The following is an 18,073-nucleotide window of genomic DNA, read 5'->3' on the forward strand; positions in this document are numbered from 1 at the left end:
TTAATATAAATTCATTTTCGAAAACAATGGTTTTTTGCTGCTGCATTATAAGTACAGAAGGCACGATAAAAGTAGAAAGTTTTTTCATGCGTAGTTTTCGCGAGAGAAAATACAGAGGTGATTTATACAAATGATACATAAAAGCGCTTGGATATAACCGCACCAAGTGTGTAACTGTGTATACGGTTGCATGTATATATTTTTTTTGTGCCTGACGAAGAAGAGCACAAATACGTCTACGTATGGAGTACACGGTGAGCACGAAACGTAGTAGTTTTTCCATATAAGCTGCGAGTTGTGTGTATGTAAAAGTAATGGAAAACATGGCGGACGACATGGTGCTCGCGTATTATGGAAAACCCTCAAAGGCTCAGTGGGTCTAAATGAAATGAACTTTCTGAAAATGAAAAGAGTCATAAGTGCAATAATGAGAGTCGTCGTTAGGACCTCCCTTATCGTTTGACGACGACGAAGTTCCTCATCCGTATAGAGAGAAATAGCCTGACGCTGCGGGGGATCCGATGTCATCACAAAGAGAATAACAAATAAAAGGGTCTTTTGTGCTTGCATCACCAAACAAACCCCTTGAGAGCTTTTGCGGCAGCTTCGACCGTTCTCTCGTATAATGTACGGCGAATACATAACCCCCACTGTAATAGCGCAGCGCGCGCGGTATTTACGGTATATATTAAAAGATAAGGGGTGCTCGTTTTGTGCCTTCTAAAGCGGTTTCTGCTTAACTTACGTGTGTAAGTTCTTTGAATCAACTTCGTTATGGTAACTTAATTTCTAGACCTTATAGTAATTGAAAATATAATGCATGATGGTTATGGTGAAAAAATATATATTCCTCGAAAACAGGCTACATTTCAACGAAATGTACTCGTATTTCCCTCTTCATCAGTTGTTCTCCCTGCTTCGTGAATGGAGATGTTAACTTCATTAACGCAATGACGCGATGCGTATACTTTCTTTGGCAAAAAATTGTCAACTTGAGTTTTTTCCGATTCTTTTTCCTCCATCTTTTTTTCAAAAACAAGAATATGTTTCTACTCGAGACTACTGGAATACATTCAAAGGAAAAGGAAAATTTCAGGGCTAATGAAGCTTTTTTTACCGTAAATTCGTGACTTGAAAACATTTTGTTGAAATAATAAAAAAAAGCGTGTCCTGAAACCCTTGTGACCAAAATCTTTAATGTTAAACTTGATTTTTGGATTTCAAGCGCAATCATTTTACGGAATTTTGAATTTTGATTTTTTTAACGAGAAGAACTTGGTTTGAAGCTGCATTTCAACATTACAACTCTGAATTAAGCAATTTTGAGCTATTCTGGAGCCTTCAGAAATTTTAAATTACATACTTGCACCTTGTTGAAAATTCATCATTGAATTGAAACATCCGGAATTTGACAGCAACGAAAAAAAAAAACAATCTAAGTGGGTGCCAATAATTACTATCTACCTGTCAAAGTTAGTTGTGTTAGTTCATTTTTGATTCTTTCTCCAGAGCAATTTTAAATTCCTGAAGAAAATTTAAAACTCGCCAAAAATTTCCGATGATTCAAAGACGGTTCATTTTTAGTTGGAGTGTTTAAATAAAGTCCCTGTATAATTATTTATACTGGTTCATTTCGTCTAATAAAAAATAAATGTTTTACGAAAAAGTTGAAAATTTGCGTAAACACTTATTCGAATTTTCAAAAATGTTTCCAAAATTCCAAGAATTGGCGTAAGAATTTTCAATTTTTGTGACGGGAGTTTCAGAACAAGCTCTTTCGAATTTAGATCGATAACTTGTAAGCTGCTGTAGTATTTTTTATTGGAAATTTTTCAGTTTTACTAGATGGTCTTTAGTGAAACATCAATATCGTCTTTCTTTTGTGGATTTTTTATTAAAATGATGAAGTAGATAAAAACCAAAATGCATGTGGCATGAATTTATAATGAATGACCATTCATATTGTAATATTACCATTTCGTAACTCATTAACAACATGAAAATTCTAACGAAGTGGATATAAATATCTTACCGAGTTCTTGAGATGTTATAGACTCCAATGTTCACGAAAAGTTGAATTCTCGAAAGGAAAATTATTTTCATAACCAAAATTTCACTTGCGCAAATTTATTTCTTGATTTTTGGGGAATTTTTGAAGATGTCTTCTTTAATATTTTTATGAAATTTATGATTTGTTTCCCACCTAATTCCATAATTTTCAGCCAATCTTGAGTTTTCAGCAAGATTTTAAGTACATATGCATCCATAATTTCCAAATTTCTCCTTGAAGGCCATGGAAACAGCGGAAAATTCGATTTTAACTTTTCAAAGTATTCAAGTCAAACGTTCATTGTTCCAGAGAATTCTATTAGTCAAACATATTTGAAAATTTAAAAAAAAAATAGGTAAATAAAAACTAAAATATGTGACGAAAGCAGATTTTTCTTTCTTTGGGCAACCTACAAAACCGCGTAAAGTCCTGGAAATTTTATGGAAATTTAAATTATTCACCCCACAAAATTTGGGAATTTTATGAAATTAACTATGCAATCAGTATAGTTTTGAAACACGTCTGATTTTATATTTCATTTTTTGAAAACAAAAATTATCCCTCGCTTCCTTCGGGAATTTTTGTTTTGTTCCCATTCTTTCGTCACATGAGAAAATTGTAATACGCCCCCCCCCCCACGGGTGGTGACTTTTACTTCATAGTAACCAACAGAGAACTTCGTGGATTAATTGATAACATTCGTCATTCGCCACTCAGGCGTTGAAGAAATATTAGGTACCTATTGAATAAGAAAATGACCTAAGACGAGACTAACCAATATTCTGGTTGTTTTGAAAATTTAAAATCCAATCAAAAATTGAATTTGAGATGTTTGGCTCGAATTCGCAACACTGGGGATTTTTAGATCAGGCATGTCAAGACAGGATTGTTTCAAATTTTAAACTACCCAAATTATAATTTTCTTATGAACTAGGTAAAAACTTTAAATAGGTATCTGTATAAAAACATCGTTTGTATAATTTCATCAAAAGAACTTTCGTTCAGTTTTTTAAATGATTTAAATTTTTTATAAATTAAATTAATTCTTGGTTTGAAATGCGTGTTTTTTTTTCATCTTTTTTGAAACGCCAAATGCCGCATCGAAACCGGCCGTCTTATCAGTATTTTTGATTTTGTTTTTCTCTTTTATTTCTCAATTTTTATATTTCATTCGTGTACCATAAGGGGAGAAAATGTCCAACGCAATCGTACCACACGATATCTTCATCTTCATCGCATTATTACCGCTGAACATATTTTTTCTCAACTGATATCAAAGGTGCAATCGCATTTATAGCAATTTAATCTCGTAACCAAGATCTTGAAAGGCTTTTGAATAGATGCGTTGAATAATCATAATGGCAGTACTGACAGGTGTACACCTTCTTGTACTCCTGTATGTACTTTAACGGTAAATCTAAATGAATATATCGTCATATATGCGGAGCTCTCCGTGATATTAATTTTATAAATTTTTGCGCAGAACGAGCACAAGAAAGACATTCAGCTGAAATGAACGAATATATTCGTGCCAAGCAAGAGCAAGAAGAACGAAATCGACAAAATCCCGAACCTGTACCACAAGCTGCATCTTGCGATGAAAATGTGAAGTGCTGTGAATCTGGCGGTAAGTCATCATCTCATGTGACTATAGGGTTAATTAAGCTAGATTATAATTGAGGTGGTAGTCTTAAGTGTGTTTCTCGGCGACCATGTTTTCCCTAATTGAAGATATTATGCGTGAAGCACGATGTGGGTAGTTTGTAATAACGCAGCTACTGGCACTTGTTCCTTATGTATATGTCTAGTCGTATGTGCTGGAGAATTAATTCATGAGCATGTGCTTTGGATACGAGAATCATAAAATCTGGGGTTATGAAAGTTTGCTAATGAGGTTGTGTTTTTTTTTTAAATTTTGGTAATGAGGTATAACTTTATGGGGTTTTTAAAAGTAGAAAAGGAAGTGGATGCGTGTGAAAATCGAGATGTTAATTGGAGAATAAGTTGTGAGATACCTATACTTGTGTATCTGTATATGCTAGTAGATGGTTTGAAATTATGCCTGGATGAGAAAAAAATTAATTTTTAGTGTCCTGCTGTTCAATTAAATATGTAATATCATTTTTAAACGTAAGTTGAAACGATCCTTTGCGTACACTTTGGCTTACGAGTTATTGTATGCGTTTTCTGGATAGTTGCTAAGAAAAGTGATTGATAATTTGCTAAACAAAGTGGTTAAAAGAGGAGAGGAGATATACGTTTCACTCATGTAATTGTATCCTTCGTCTGAAAGTCGAGGAAGTCGAGGAAATCTATAAATCGATTTTTCGGACGAAAAGTTGGGGGGAAAACGACTTGGCTTAAAAACCATAGATTTGAAAAATGATTTGTTTATTTGGATGACATTGTCGTAGTAATTGATTATATTTTTTTAATTCAAAAATAGTTCTTTTTTGGGGGGCGAGGGGGGGATTGAAAATATGGATAGCAAAAATATGGAAACATACTCGAATCAAGATTATTTCAACTGCGGATAAAAATCCGGCGAAAATCCAAGAATTAATATTTTTGCTCTCATTAATGTGAATCAAGGCAAAATTGAAATTTTGAAAATGAATCTACGAGTATTATTCAATTAGGAGATTGAACTCTCTTGTTAGGTACCTATACCTACTGATCGAATATTTTTAAAAATTATTCTTTTTTCATTTTAGTAGGTATAGGTAAGAAAGAAGTGTATTCGCGTAAAAGTACGAAACATTGAATTTTGCAAATTATCAAGCCTTTGATTTTTGGTAGGAGAGAGGGTGGTTTGATTAATTTGTGATCTACTATCCGTAGTTGCGTTTCTAAGGGTTCAAGTGAGATAAGAAAGGCTGTAAAACTTGTTTTGAAGAGTTAAAATATGTAAAATAAATGTTCATCGTATTTTTCATAAGTAGCTGGGGCTTTTCCTTTTTCTGTTCTGGATTTTCATCTCAAAGTTATGAGCGCAAAATTCCAGCTTAATTTTGTAATTTGTAATTTTATAACTGTGGGGTAAGTACAACAACAACAATTTTTTTTTGGAGCTGGCAATTTTTTTATAGTGTGGGAGGAGGCGTCCAATTATGTGGATTTGCAATTTTGTTCTTAAAATATGCTATTGAAGCAAAAAAAATCACCATTTGGATTTTCCGTTCAAACGTAACTTTGAAATTCCTCTTTTTTAAACTGATTGAAAAAATTGAAAAATTCTTAGCAGTCTTCCCCTTTCAAAGTAATCGAATCAGAGCCTCCATGTGAGCGAGATTGAACAGGTTTTTTTTTCGAAGAAAAGCACGTCAGTAGACATAAAAAAAACTCTAAACATGGGATTTTTACTACAAATGAAACCAGGAAATGCATCGTAAGTTTGTAAAACGAGCGAGAATTGTTTGTCGTTGAACGTATAATTTGAATTAGTGCGTTTTCCCCCCTTTTTGTTTTACATAGAAGAGAATAACGTGACGAGGAAAAGCTTACGCTTTTTCATCGGGTTATTTTTCGTATTTTTCATTTAGATATAGGTAGGCTACGCGTAGTTTTCTTTCGTACAAAAAACAAAAAAATTCAAAACAGGCGAAAGAAGAATGAAAAAAAATATTCGAGGGAGAAAGAAGTGTACAAAAAAAATAACAACAATAACATAGCAAAAAAGAGAACACGTATTAAAAAAAAATAATCGACTTGCGAGATAATTAATTTTGAAAACTGCTTTTTAAACGGAGGCTTGAACGTTACAAAAAGTTTTAAAAGTTAATTTGGTCGGGAAAAGGGGCGAAACGGAGTTTTACGGTTGATGAGGTTTTTAAGGTAAATTTAAATGAAGTCGATGTGGAAAACTCTCATCTGGGTGTGCGAGTGTGAGTGCGCTTGTAAGAATGCTGGCGAAAATTACCGCGTTTTGCCGGCGAATTTCAGCGTGGAAAATCGTCGTAACGATTACGACGAGGGCGACGTTTAGTTTAGATGATGCTGATGATGATGATGTGAGCGACAGACGAAGCGGGGGGTGGACGCGAGATAGCGTTTCGTGTTGTTCAGCAAATAGAAATGTTGCTCTTGGGGGATACATTGGCGCTTTGTATTTTTCACTAAAAGGTGTTTAGGGGAAGGTGTTGATCTGGGGCATTTTGGTTGCTATGACAACGCCGCGCACAGGGTGAGAATAGTAACGCCCTTTTGTCGTCATGGTTACTGCGACGAACGGTCATCCGTTGACATTGTGTGTGCAAGAAAAGTTCGGGGTCTTCCTTGTTCGAGCTAAAACGCCAACAACGAAAAGCGACGTCCTTTTCACTGAAACACAAATTACACGGATCCCGGATTTCGTATTATTGACATACAAAACCAACCTCGACGTATAATACACATCCATCCTACGCTGCAGCATCCAGTCGTAGTCGTCGTCCTATTATACCTAACCATATTCACGACGACGATGATGCAGACAAGCACACTAGCGTAAAACTTGACTTGGCAAATTCTGACCACGCTTTTTAGCGGTTAATAACTTTGAAAACCGAAAGCATAAACGTTGCGAACGTATTAAAGTTTTCCCTTTTTCATCGAAGCATTTATTTCCATCGGGGTTTCCTCATTTACCAGATTACGTACGTATTACACGAGCAAAGGATGCCCTGCTGAAAGGTGATTTTTCTTTCATGTTTCATTGACGAAATGTTCATCGCGTTAAATACGTCGAAATTGCTGGCGGATGAGTTGAATTAGCCCGCAAACCATCGACATTCGGTGGAAATTTTCACTCATTGGTATCTATGTAAATTGTAGTTTTGTACAGTTTTCAGCTTGTAAAATTTTTATCACAATCGCACGACCCTCTGCCTGGAAACGTAATTTTAATCGTCATGAATCAATCCTCTTCTGTCTGTTGTTCGATCGAGTCCGTCGTCGTTTATTGAAACGACAATTTGTTTGTTAGGTATAAGTACCTACTCCATCTACTTTGATAAGAGAAAGAGAAATAATAAAAATTTTGAGGATGTATTTTGACGTAACTTTTAAAGGAAAAAAAGCCATGTTTTATTATTTTAAAAAAAAAAATCAATTTTTTCTATGAATTCTGCATGTGACTATGAAAATGGGAATAATTATACCTTATTAAGTTTCACTCGGCCTATTTCAGTTTTTGAAGTTTCACTTGTACCTATTAACTTATCATTCTTTTTAATTTGCTATTGAGTAATTCCAAAGTTTTTCTCAGTTCTTACCTAGTGTCCTTTTTCGCACTTTTGAAGCTATAAGGCTACATCCCAGGGGGAAAATAGTGCTGAGATTTTTGCATTTTTCGGTTTTATTTGACATTCAATCTGCAATGCATCCAAAAATATCGCTTGGAACTGGGTACACTTTTTTTTAAAATATGCATATAATATAATATAGGTATTGTGAAATATTGGGTATATTCTCTGATATTTCAGTTTATTACGTAGTAAGTATATCAGACTTTCACAAACTTGAAAAAAAATTGATCAATCAAGCAGTCCGGTCGGACTGCCTCGCTAAGCTAAAAATAATAATTTCAACAAGGTAACAACAAAAAACATGAAAAATTATGACGATGACAGTCCAACCACTACTATCTGCTTAATTCTCTGAACAACTAAGCGTATTTCCGCTGTTGAATTTCTCGCGAACGAATTGACGCGTGATTCTGAATTTTTAATGAGTTGTTTTCCTCAACGAGAGCTTTAATTTGATATTTTTACAAACTTTCTGTGTAGGTACATACTTGTGAAGTTAGCATTTTGAGGAAATTTTCAAAATCACGAATGTTCTTGTGAAAAAAAACTACTGAACTTCTATGAGTCCAATTTCGTACAGTAGTGTAAATTATAGTGTCATTTCAAGATATTCCTAATGTCAGTTTGAAAAAATATTATTTTTGACCTCCTTTTCTCAATTTAAAAATTTCGTTCCCCCTAACCCCCCCCCCCCAAGAAAATTGTTTATTGTACCGTAAAAAAAAAAAGGTCATCTATGTCTACATCATATTCCCTGGCTATCATCACTGTGCAAAATCTTAAGCGAATCGATTAATGAGGAGAGGCTGTAGCCCTGACAACAGAAATTTCTGCATGAAAATTCATGAAAATTTCAGTTGATAGGGCTACAGCCTCTCCAAATGAACTAATTTGCTTAAACTTGTGCACCTTGGTATTGAATATGATGCAGATGACCCTTTTTTATGGTACAGCAAACAATTTTCATTGTTATGGGGTAGTTGAGGGTGAAAAATGGAAGTATTCATAGATTTTCATGCTGTTTATACGTACAATGCTTGAAGCTTTTATCTGATTTCACAATATTTGATTTGACTTTTAAGAACTTGGAGAAAATTACAATTAATTCTTGAGATTATCTTTGACCTTTGAAAACTTGAAAAATAATTAGGTACCGATTTTTAAACTTTTTACTTGTGTTAAAATAGACTTCAAAATAACCAAGTGTGACTTGGCAAAACTAAAAAAAATTATGTGTGATGAATTTTTGTCGTTATACGTTGGACTTTTAAAGACAAATGACCCATTTCTGATATTTTGATATTAATATATGTCATATTCTCTGACATTAATATTGTTATTACCCTAATTACGCTGACTTTTGAAAACTTGAAAAAAAATTGTTGAATTCTTCATATGATCAGTAAGTAAGTATATGGTTGTCTGACTTTGAAAACCTTGGGAAAAATCTGATTGATTTCCCATACCTATTTATTCTGACATTAGCAAAAGTAGTTTGATGAGGAAGACTTAAAAGAAGAAATTAAGTAATTAAGCATGTTGAGTGAAATTTAATAAGGCTTCTGTAATTTTCCCTAGCCTAAGATTAAATTTAACGGAGCGCGGCACAAAAACACATCCATGATTTACACCTTTCCTTGCAGAGGGAACCTTACCCCCCATTTTTTCATTATTTTTCAATCAAAACAAAAAAACGTAAAAATTGAACTTTTCAGAAAAGTGGAATTTGTGAATATCAGAAAATTTCAGTTTTTTGAGAATAATTTAAAAACTAGGTATGTATTTTTGAAATATCTAAGGAAATCATTTGTATAGGTTGTTTAAAATGTCGTTCTCTACAACTTCGCTTCTATGTTTTTTTCACCTAAAACGCTTCGTTTCACCTCCAGGTTGATTCGAATGAAACGTGACAACTCAAAACATAATTTCTATATTTCCCTCTCCCCTTGTAAAACTGGTAGGGCTGGCGAAATTTATCTCATATACCTATGTAAATGGCGAATACATCGTGAGACATGCCATGTATAGGTAGTGTTGAAAAGGTGGAATGTCCGTTAGTGGTGGGAAGCTGTCGGACCTCCGGTGTGCAAATGACACCTCACTGATTGTGGAGGATGAAGCAAAAATGGCAGAATTCATCCAAGGAGTAAATACCAGAACAAACTATACTCGAATTAATTGGAGGCGATGGTCATTGATTGAATTGGCTTGGCTTGGCTTGGCTTGGCTTAGATGTCTGCCTTCGATTGATACGTTGAATGAATTTTCTCTACCTGCAGTCCTTGGTCGGAGTCACGTGGTAGAACTTCAGACAAAATTTGATGTAGCATAGCGCTTGCAAAAAGCAGCATGAAACGACTACGAAATTTTTCGTGCCGCGGTAAGATCTCAAGACGGCCATGTATGAAACTCGTGAAAACACATTCGTCTTCCCAATAATTTCTGTACCTATACCTACTAAGTACACCGCAGAAACATGAACGCTCCAGAAGAAAGAAGAGACAGATACACGCTTAACACTATTGTGAACCTAGAGCACAGCACAGTGAACAAATGCACCGCGCGATAACAGCAGTGCTACTCAAATGCGAAAAGAGCCTCGAGTTGTTTCGAACTTTTAATATTCACAAGAACTGGCCATAACTTGGAGCGGAGCATCATAGTTGAAAATGTCTGTTGCAAGAAAGATAGAGCTAGATCGGCGACTAAGTGGACAGTTTTCGTCTGTGGCTGACGAAGAGATCAGTCGTTGAGGTCCTGGTCATAGATAGGATCAAGAAATTTGGAGAGATGCAATTTGAAATTAGGATAGACGTTTAATGATGTTGATTATTGTGATGGCCATGATGATCTCCATAAAAAAATACCTTTGAATGTCACCAAGTGAAGCCTCATATTTTTTGAAAAATTGAAACGAAAAAGTGAGAAAACCGTACACAGAACCATGTAAATTGCAACTTACGACTATAAATGCCTTGTCTGAAAATGACATATTATTTTGCAAATAACGGGTATTCAAATCTGCATATTATATTCAGGCATTGCGCCATTTGTAATTTACATGGGTTAAAATTGAAATTGCGACGAGTCGATAATGAAAAGTACGTCGACCTGAAAGGAGCACCAAAAGTGGACCTTACAATGAAGGCCATCTCCGAAGTAATTATATCTGAAAGACTTTTTTTCACCGTCTGACTGACCTGTCGGGACCTGCTGTTGTTATATACCTAATCTATCCAGACCCTTTGCTTTGGTCGCGTACGGCAAAGTGTGTAATGTGTAATATGCACGAGAGGAACAAAAAATACAATGCCTTTGATACCGGGATACGCCGTGCTATTTTGTCGAAATAATGAAGACCTATTTCATTACACCGCCGACGATAAAATATTTAATGAAAAGGATCTGGGATGCTAGGAGAACGCATTTCGCTTTATGAAATATATAATAGAAATCCCTCGTTAACTTACCCACTCCGACCATATATCCTTTTAACGTAGAACTATCTTCAACACTGGCATGGCGTTGGTGGCTGCAAAGTGTATTTTAAAAATTGTACGTAGGTACATGTTAAACGAGGCGAAAATATCATCGTAAATTTTTTTTTGCCGTCGTAATGGCGAGATTTTCACTACCTGTAAGTATTACGTGTCTGCATGAATAATAGGTATACCTACCCAAATTGCTTGAGTTAATCGAGGTGTATTCTTGATAAATAACTTGGAGATTTTTCCACAAACGTTTGGAATATTTTGAAGTTTATTCGAGGGTTTTTTACCCTTGTTACGTACCTATATTCATTCACAGATGAACACATAAACACGAATACCTAAGTACCTACATTTTGTGTTGAGAGAAAAGGATAGCAATGTGAAGGAAAAAATGTTTATCAGCTTGGAAAGAAATTTACAAATTCGGCCTTTTTTTTTTGTCCATATAAAGGAAGGAAAAAGAAAAAATCTGATGAGTAAATTAGCGCCGCGGAGTTGAGAACTATTTAACACTTACAAATCAATGGAACACTTATAAAAATGAAAACCTCTCGACGAAATCAATTGAGTTTTTGTATTTGTAGGGTACAACAATATACTCCCACTAAACGTCGTATTAGCATCAATTTTTTTTATATTTTCGCTCTCATTGTGAATAGCGTATTAAAAAGTCTTTATAAAAATCTACTTTGTCACTTGAAAAGGACTCGAAAGGTTGATTTTTCGATATTGATGTTTTCATTTGTGCTGAGAAAATATATCAACTGCAGTGTAAGAGTTAAAAAGGTCTTTTTTCGAGCCCCGTCGGTGTTTTTTTTTTCGTCGCAGACGATGAGATGCTATTATTATTGTTGGAGAGGATTACTCGTACTAAACGATGATGGGTATATAACTTTCCACATACTGTAAATTACCGATGGCTGAAAAATTTATAATCTCTACGTGTGTACTTGACGGCTGTATACGAGTATTAAAGAAAGTTTTCACTGTCACCGGCGTGTAAAAGATGAAAAAAAAGTGGTCTAAACGTTGAGTTATTTAGCAAGAAGGGCGTTACCCTTTGACCACTGAAGCCGTCGTGCTTTATGCAGCAAAATTACGCTTTTGAACAAAAATATCGCTTTAAATGGAATCGTGAATTTTTTATCTTAATAACTCTGTAGAAGTCTAATATTTTGAAAAAAAAGGAAAGTTTTAACAGTGTTTTTCATTCCGAGCTGAGCAGCTCGAGAGGTGTGCTTTTTGTCAACGTGTATTTTTTTCTCGAAGAACTTAAACACGCTTGCACTTTGTTTTCGGTTATTAATATTTCACATCCTAGCCGGTGAATTTTTTCCGCCGAAATATACAAGATTGAAAAGGATTTGTTCCACACTATTCCATTATAATGAAACAGTGTTGTACACGAAATCTCTGGGTGGAAGACTTTTTTTTTTTTCATGTTTTATGCAGTGAATGTGCATGAAAGAATTCATCGTGTAAATTTTTGATACAGTACGTAATTCGTTTCCAAATTTATTTTTCCTCCTATTATATTTGAATGTAAATTTGAGGTATAAAACTATTAGGTGAAAAAATAATAATTGCTGCAGCTTCCAACGTGATAGATACTTTTTTTCAATCAGCGAAAACATGTTTGGAGCAGACAGAGAAATATCGAAAGAGCATCCAAAAACACATCTCAAAATTGACTTTCATGTTACTGAATTTCATTTTTTTGGGGAATTTTCGAAAATTCAAAATTAGCCCATTTTCTGTGAAAACCCCAAAATTTTGTCAAAGCTTTGTTCTTTTCGCATTTACTTTTTACACTAGTGTAGCTTGGTGTATTACACTGGAGTAGGTGGTGTACTCGACTCATGCACCACTCACACCAGTGTATGTGGTGGTGTAACATTTATTTGGTGATGTTTTTTTCATCCCATTTTTGTTATCATCATTACTTCCGATAGTTTGTAAATAGAATGAAATACGCTTTTTTACAATTTCACTCTCCATTTACAACTTTTCTTCAATAAATTAATTCACATTTGAACGCAAACGCAAACAATTATCATCAACAATCAATTCAATTTCAGTGTGCATGGTGTACACCATCTACTCCTCCTCCAGAGCAGGAGTAGATGGTGTATGCACTAACTACACCAATGCATTACACCAGAGTACACCCGATTGAATAGAACACAAACTTGCCTGCACTAGTGTAAAAAAAAAATGAAAAGAACAAAAATCCTACACTTTCTACACCAGTGTACACTAGTGCAGTAAATTTGTGCGAAAAGAACAAAGCTCAAATTAGGAATAAAGAGAAATATGATTAATATCCTATTTTCGATCTCCCAAATCGTTTGAAGAAATTTTCAAACCGTCCGTTTTGGCGATTTTGGAATACTAAAAATCCAAAAAAATATAATGTCAATTGATTATTAAAAATAATAATAATAATAATTGAAATTTAGTTTGTAGCATTGTAGCTCACCCTTTCCATACGCATCCGGTGGATTTTTAAATTTTTCAGTTCTTCAAAAAAAAAATACAAAAATAAAAACAAGCAATGAAAATGGATTTGAAGTTTTGAACTGGAAGAAAGGATTTTTGAGTCGCAGAAGTGGTATATCCAAGTCCACATAAACTCTAAATTTTATTTTGCCCAAATGGGTCGTACGTATTTGAATTTTTAAAAGTTCGACAATAAACATAAATGGAATTCGGCATTAGAAATGTGGCTCGGTGGTCATATGTGAGGGCGCATACAAAAAGGGACCATACGACCAAAAAAAAAAAAAAGTTCCCTGAAATCTGAAATTGTTGTAATTTCAGGGAACTTTTTTTTTTTTGGTCGTATAGTCCCTTTTCGTATGCGCCCTCACATATAGTCTGAGCTACTTATTTATGAATGCTCTTTTGGGTATTCTTTGTCCAGGCTCCAGTTCAAAGAATTTCCTTCCATGTTTGCGATTTATCTCTTGATTAATCAAATTTCGCGCCTGCAAAATTAAATGAACTGAATTCGTAAACCGCCTCCACATCATTTATAGGCTTAATTTTACAAAACCTGTTTATTGATAGTAGTCGAATTAGGAAAATTGTGCTTAAACTAATCCAAAAGTCCATAAATAGGCAAAGTTGATTCAAAATCGATGCTAAAATTCCATTTTTTTGCCGAGTTTTTCCTAAACTGGAAAATTAGAAAAGGTTCAAGACTGAACTGAAAACTACTTATCGATTACGAGGATCGAAAACAAAGTGTATAATTAGTATCAAATTTCAACTTTATAGGTAGAGTAAGTGGTAGTAAAATGGACCACCAGTATCAGTGATATCCACTAGCTCAACCTGGGAGGAAATGACAGAAACTGATGTTATTTGTACCTGATACTTCATTTTAGGTGACCATCACTCATTATTTCCGACTTTCAAAGTGATAAGGCAGTTTGTTTGAAATGTGTGAATTTCTCATTTTCAATAAAAAATTAAACATTTTGATTGGAATGCAGATTGTATTTTTTGTAATTCATTTCTTGCTGAACGATAACTTGAGTTAAGTAGTACATACTTTCAATTTTATTTTCATCTATTGGACATATTTTTTTGGCTTGAGCTTTCATAATGAAATTCATCTGTAATGTATTTGTATCTGTCATACTTTGTGAGGTAGTAAAATGGACCACAACAATAATTCCTATTTTTTTTATTTGATTTAGGCAATTGCGAAGTAATTTGATTCAATCTTCTTAAACTAGACATATTTACCTATCATTTAAGCCCTCGATGACCAAAAATGGTCAATTTGGTGAAAAGTAATCACAAAAATAAAAAAAGCTAAGGTGCTCTATTGTTCTACCATTCAAGTGTTTTCATGCGTTTTTTAAGGTGTTTTTTGCTGTGGTCCATTTTACTACCCCACAAAGTCAGACCCCCTTTTTTGATACCTTCGCCAAAATGAAAATTGCTCCACCTGTATATAAATTTGTGAGGTAGTTTTATTAAATAATATTAAACTAGACACATGTATCTATCATTTAAGCCCTCGATGACCAAAAATGGTCAATTTGGTGAAGAGTAATCTCAAAAAAGGCTTAGGTGGTCCATTTTACTACCACTTACTTAAATTACTCGAGTCAAATTTGCATGTTTTTTTTTATGCCCAATTTAAACATTTGCCAGCTTTTGGCAGCAAAAATAATGAAATCGCAAAATTTAATTGACATGCAGTTATTTGGGAACGGTCTGATGGATAACTAGAACTTCTAATCCAAACATACGAGTAATTCAAAAAACTGGAGAAAAAAATACGTTAATCAATGAAAATGGCGTAAAGTAAACTCTCAAATGTTTTGGTCAGGCAGACAACCAATTCAAACGAGCATAAATTCCATCATAAAGAATGAGAGTTCACGACGACGACGAAACAAACGTTCATCAAATAATGAACCAAAACCACCCAAAAGCATCGGCATCACATTATAACCCACAAAGCTGGCACAAAGCTCGCGGTTATTCATTAAAAAAACCTAAAAACGAGCCGAATAAACGCGCTCGCTATATTACCGAAGATAGTCATCCATGTAGTCTACATCTAAAAGCCTGAAAGCTAAACCAGAAGATCTCGTATCGTGCACGTGTATCAGATTTAGGCAATTTGAAATTTAACCTAACCACACATTTCAGTCTCATAATCACCCTTTTGATCATCCATAATTTCTATATCATTACTGCTTGCCTACATTGAGGGACTAAGGACCACGTATCTATCCTTTGGAGATTTCATCTCACTACCCAGTAGTAACCTTATACATACATATATAGAGCAGCAGATTAATACGATAAAAAGCAATTTCGTTTATTGGCTTTCTCATAAAACCGCATCAGTGTTACACGTGATAAAGATTAGCCATCGTTCGTGAGAAATGAAAGAACCTCCGTCCATATTCGTACACAGGAGCAATATCACAATATGGCGCTGATGGCTTATTAAAAAATCGAAAGGACAAAAAACGCGCTACGTACGCGTTTGTGACTGCGATATATGTAGTGAAAATAGGAATCATAAAAAAGCACCCTATGTCGGTGATAACGATCCTTTTTCTCCATACGTAGATATGTATAATATAGGTACTCGCGCACCTACCAACCCCGTTAGTTTCATTTTTCCCAATCGCCATTTTAATATATTGGCCTCGGCGCGTTACCCCCGCTGTGATCATTTGCATAAAGGGGTGCCGACTACGGTTCTTTGTGATAGTAAATCCGTTTTTATTGTTCGCCTTGTAATACGATGCCTAATTTTTATCGTCAGCCTGCTCACCGTATTACATTTGTAGGCATCCTACACTCTACAGCTTATACACATTCACTTGAACCGAGTTGAGTTTTTTTCCCTCTGTACAAAACATAATATGACTGGGCCATTCCCCATTTACCCAATAAGTACGCGGTGCACTATGCACAAATAGAGATTTTATTCATTATTAGATACGACTGCGTACATATATTGGGTCGACATCGAATCCAAACCCAAGTAAGTATTAATTTTTACGTACAAAAAGACCACCCTCGTGACAGTTTTGGTGTCGCTGATCGTACCGATGGCGAAAAAAAAATGGCAGTTGCCTGTTGGGTCTTACACTTTTTTCGTGTGTTCGTGGCGTGTGCTTGAAAAAGAAGAAAGAACCATAAGTTACAATTCAAATAGGCTTATTTGTTTGTCAATTGCGGTTTTTTTTAATAGCGCATCGTAATTTTTACGAATGGTAAACGACACTCGAGTGGTGGCCGAATAATAGAATAACTTTTGTAAAAATACGCTTAAGCGTGCCCATGGCCAATTAATATACGCAACAAATCATACGAAGGGTGTTTTTTTTCTTTTTTCAACTCGATAATTAACAATAAAAGTTCACGAATTAACCGTCGATACACATGTACGTCGAGGTGCTTATTAAAATGTTGAAATTATTTCCAGTTGAATGATGTACAAATGTACTTACCTATAGGTAGCCTATTTGTAAAGCTAACAAAATAATACTTATAAGAGACGATTCTTTTTGCATTGAATGGTAGAAAAAAGGAAGCGGTCAAACGAACCCATTATTTTAGTATTCGATTTCAAACCGAATCACGATTTCAAACCATAATATGTATAGGTATAGCCCGAAACCTGATAATCTTGGCCTATGGATGTATTAGCTATAGCTACCTGGTACCTAGATTTAGCTGGTAATTGAATGTAGAATAAACTTCGATGCATCGTAAGGAAACGTAGTTTGAAATGGGAATTTGCCAATTTTCATGCAGAGAAAGACCGGGTCTACTGATTTATCAAGTTACATCGTTGCCGTTACCGAAGAACCTAATTTCAAATAGCCGAAGTTAGTTTAGGTACCCAAATTTCTACATGGCAACAATACAGCTACAAAATTGAATTCGAAACTGTCATCGGAGCGGAAATTTAAGAAATGAAAAAGTACTGGAACTGAAATAATATTAATTTATTAAAGTGGTGAAAATCGCCTGCGTGTTCTTTCTTCAAAATGTACGAAATTTAGATTGTTTAATACGTAGAACTGTTATTTGTTAGAAACAATTTTCAGCTACAAAAGGTGATTTTTCAATTTTTGGTGAGTTTTTTAAAATTCAAAATATTATAAGAATCACATTAGAAACGTGTTCCAAAATTGTGAAATTTTTGAAACCAAAACTTGATGTATGGTACCTGACATGGAAATTGATTTTTACAAAAAATTTGATGGCCAATATTTTTTTCATTTTCCATTTGGCATGACATAACTAATAAAGACTACATCTTGGTCGAGACACCTTGATAAACCTGTATGTAGTGCGCTGATTAAGGAGGACTAGTCTATTTATGTATTTTGCGCTTCATCAAAAAGGTTTTGGGTTGTCTGATATATGTTTTTGGGCAGGTGTGACGGGCATGTGCACTATACAGGGCTCATTTGTCGCATCACCAGTGATGTTAGGTGTGAGGAATGAAAAAATTTCAATCATCAACTTTATTTTATGGCTAAACTGTATTTATTAAGTAAATAAAAGTCATAGGTAATACATTTTTGATTAAAGTTCTCGCCTGCTCTTGAGCCCTCGCCTTCAGTGCTTATACTACATTATAAAAATACAAACTCGGGTAGATCTTCCTAGTAGGTATCCTAAAAGGTGTAACAAAAGTAGAGCGTATCAGCTCTACTGAGAGGCGTAGATAATAGAAATAGAGCGCATATAGCTCC

At 34.7% G+C, this 18,073-nt stretch overlaps 1 protein-coding gene across 3 annotated transcripts in view; it reads left to right on the top strand.

The window, feature by feature from the left end:
• The window catches only part of LOC135832322 (Fanconi anemia group J protein homolog), a 46,597-nt gene that overhangs the window by 12,656 nt on the left and 15,868 nt on the right, over positions 1–18,073 (top strand). For all 3 annotated transcript variants that reach the window (XM_065345494.1, XM_065345495.1, XM_065345496.1), the window contains one exon: positions 3,534–3,677. In XM_065345494.1, coding sequence (XP_065201566.1) covers positions 3,534–3,677 — 144 coding nt within the window. The remainder of the gene's footprint in view (positions 1–3,533; positions 3,678–18,073) is intronic.

The sequence above is a fragment of the Planococcus citri genome, chromosome 1 (assembly GCF_950023065.1).
Source record: "Planococcus citri chromosome 1, ihPlaCitr1.1, whole genome shotgun sequence".
NCBI lineage: Eukaryota > Metazoa > Arthropoda > Insecta > Hemiptera > Pseudococcidae > Planococcus > Planococcus citri.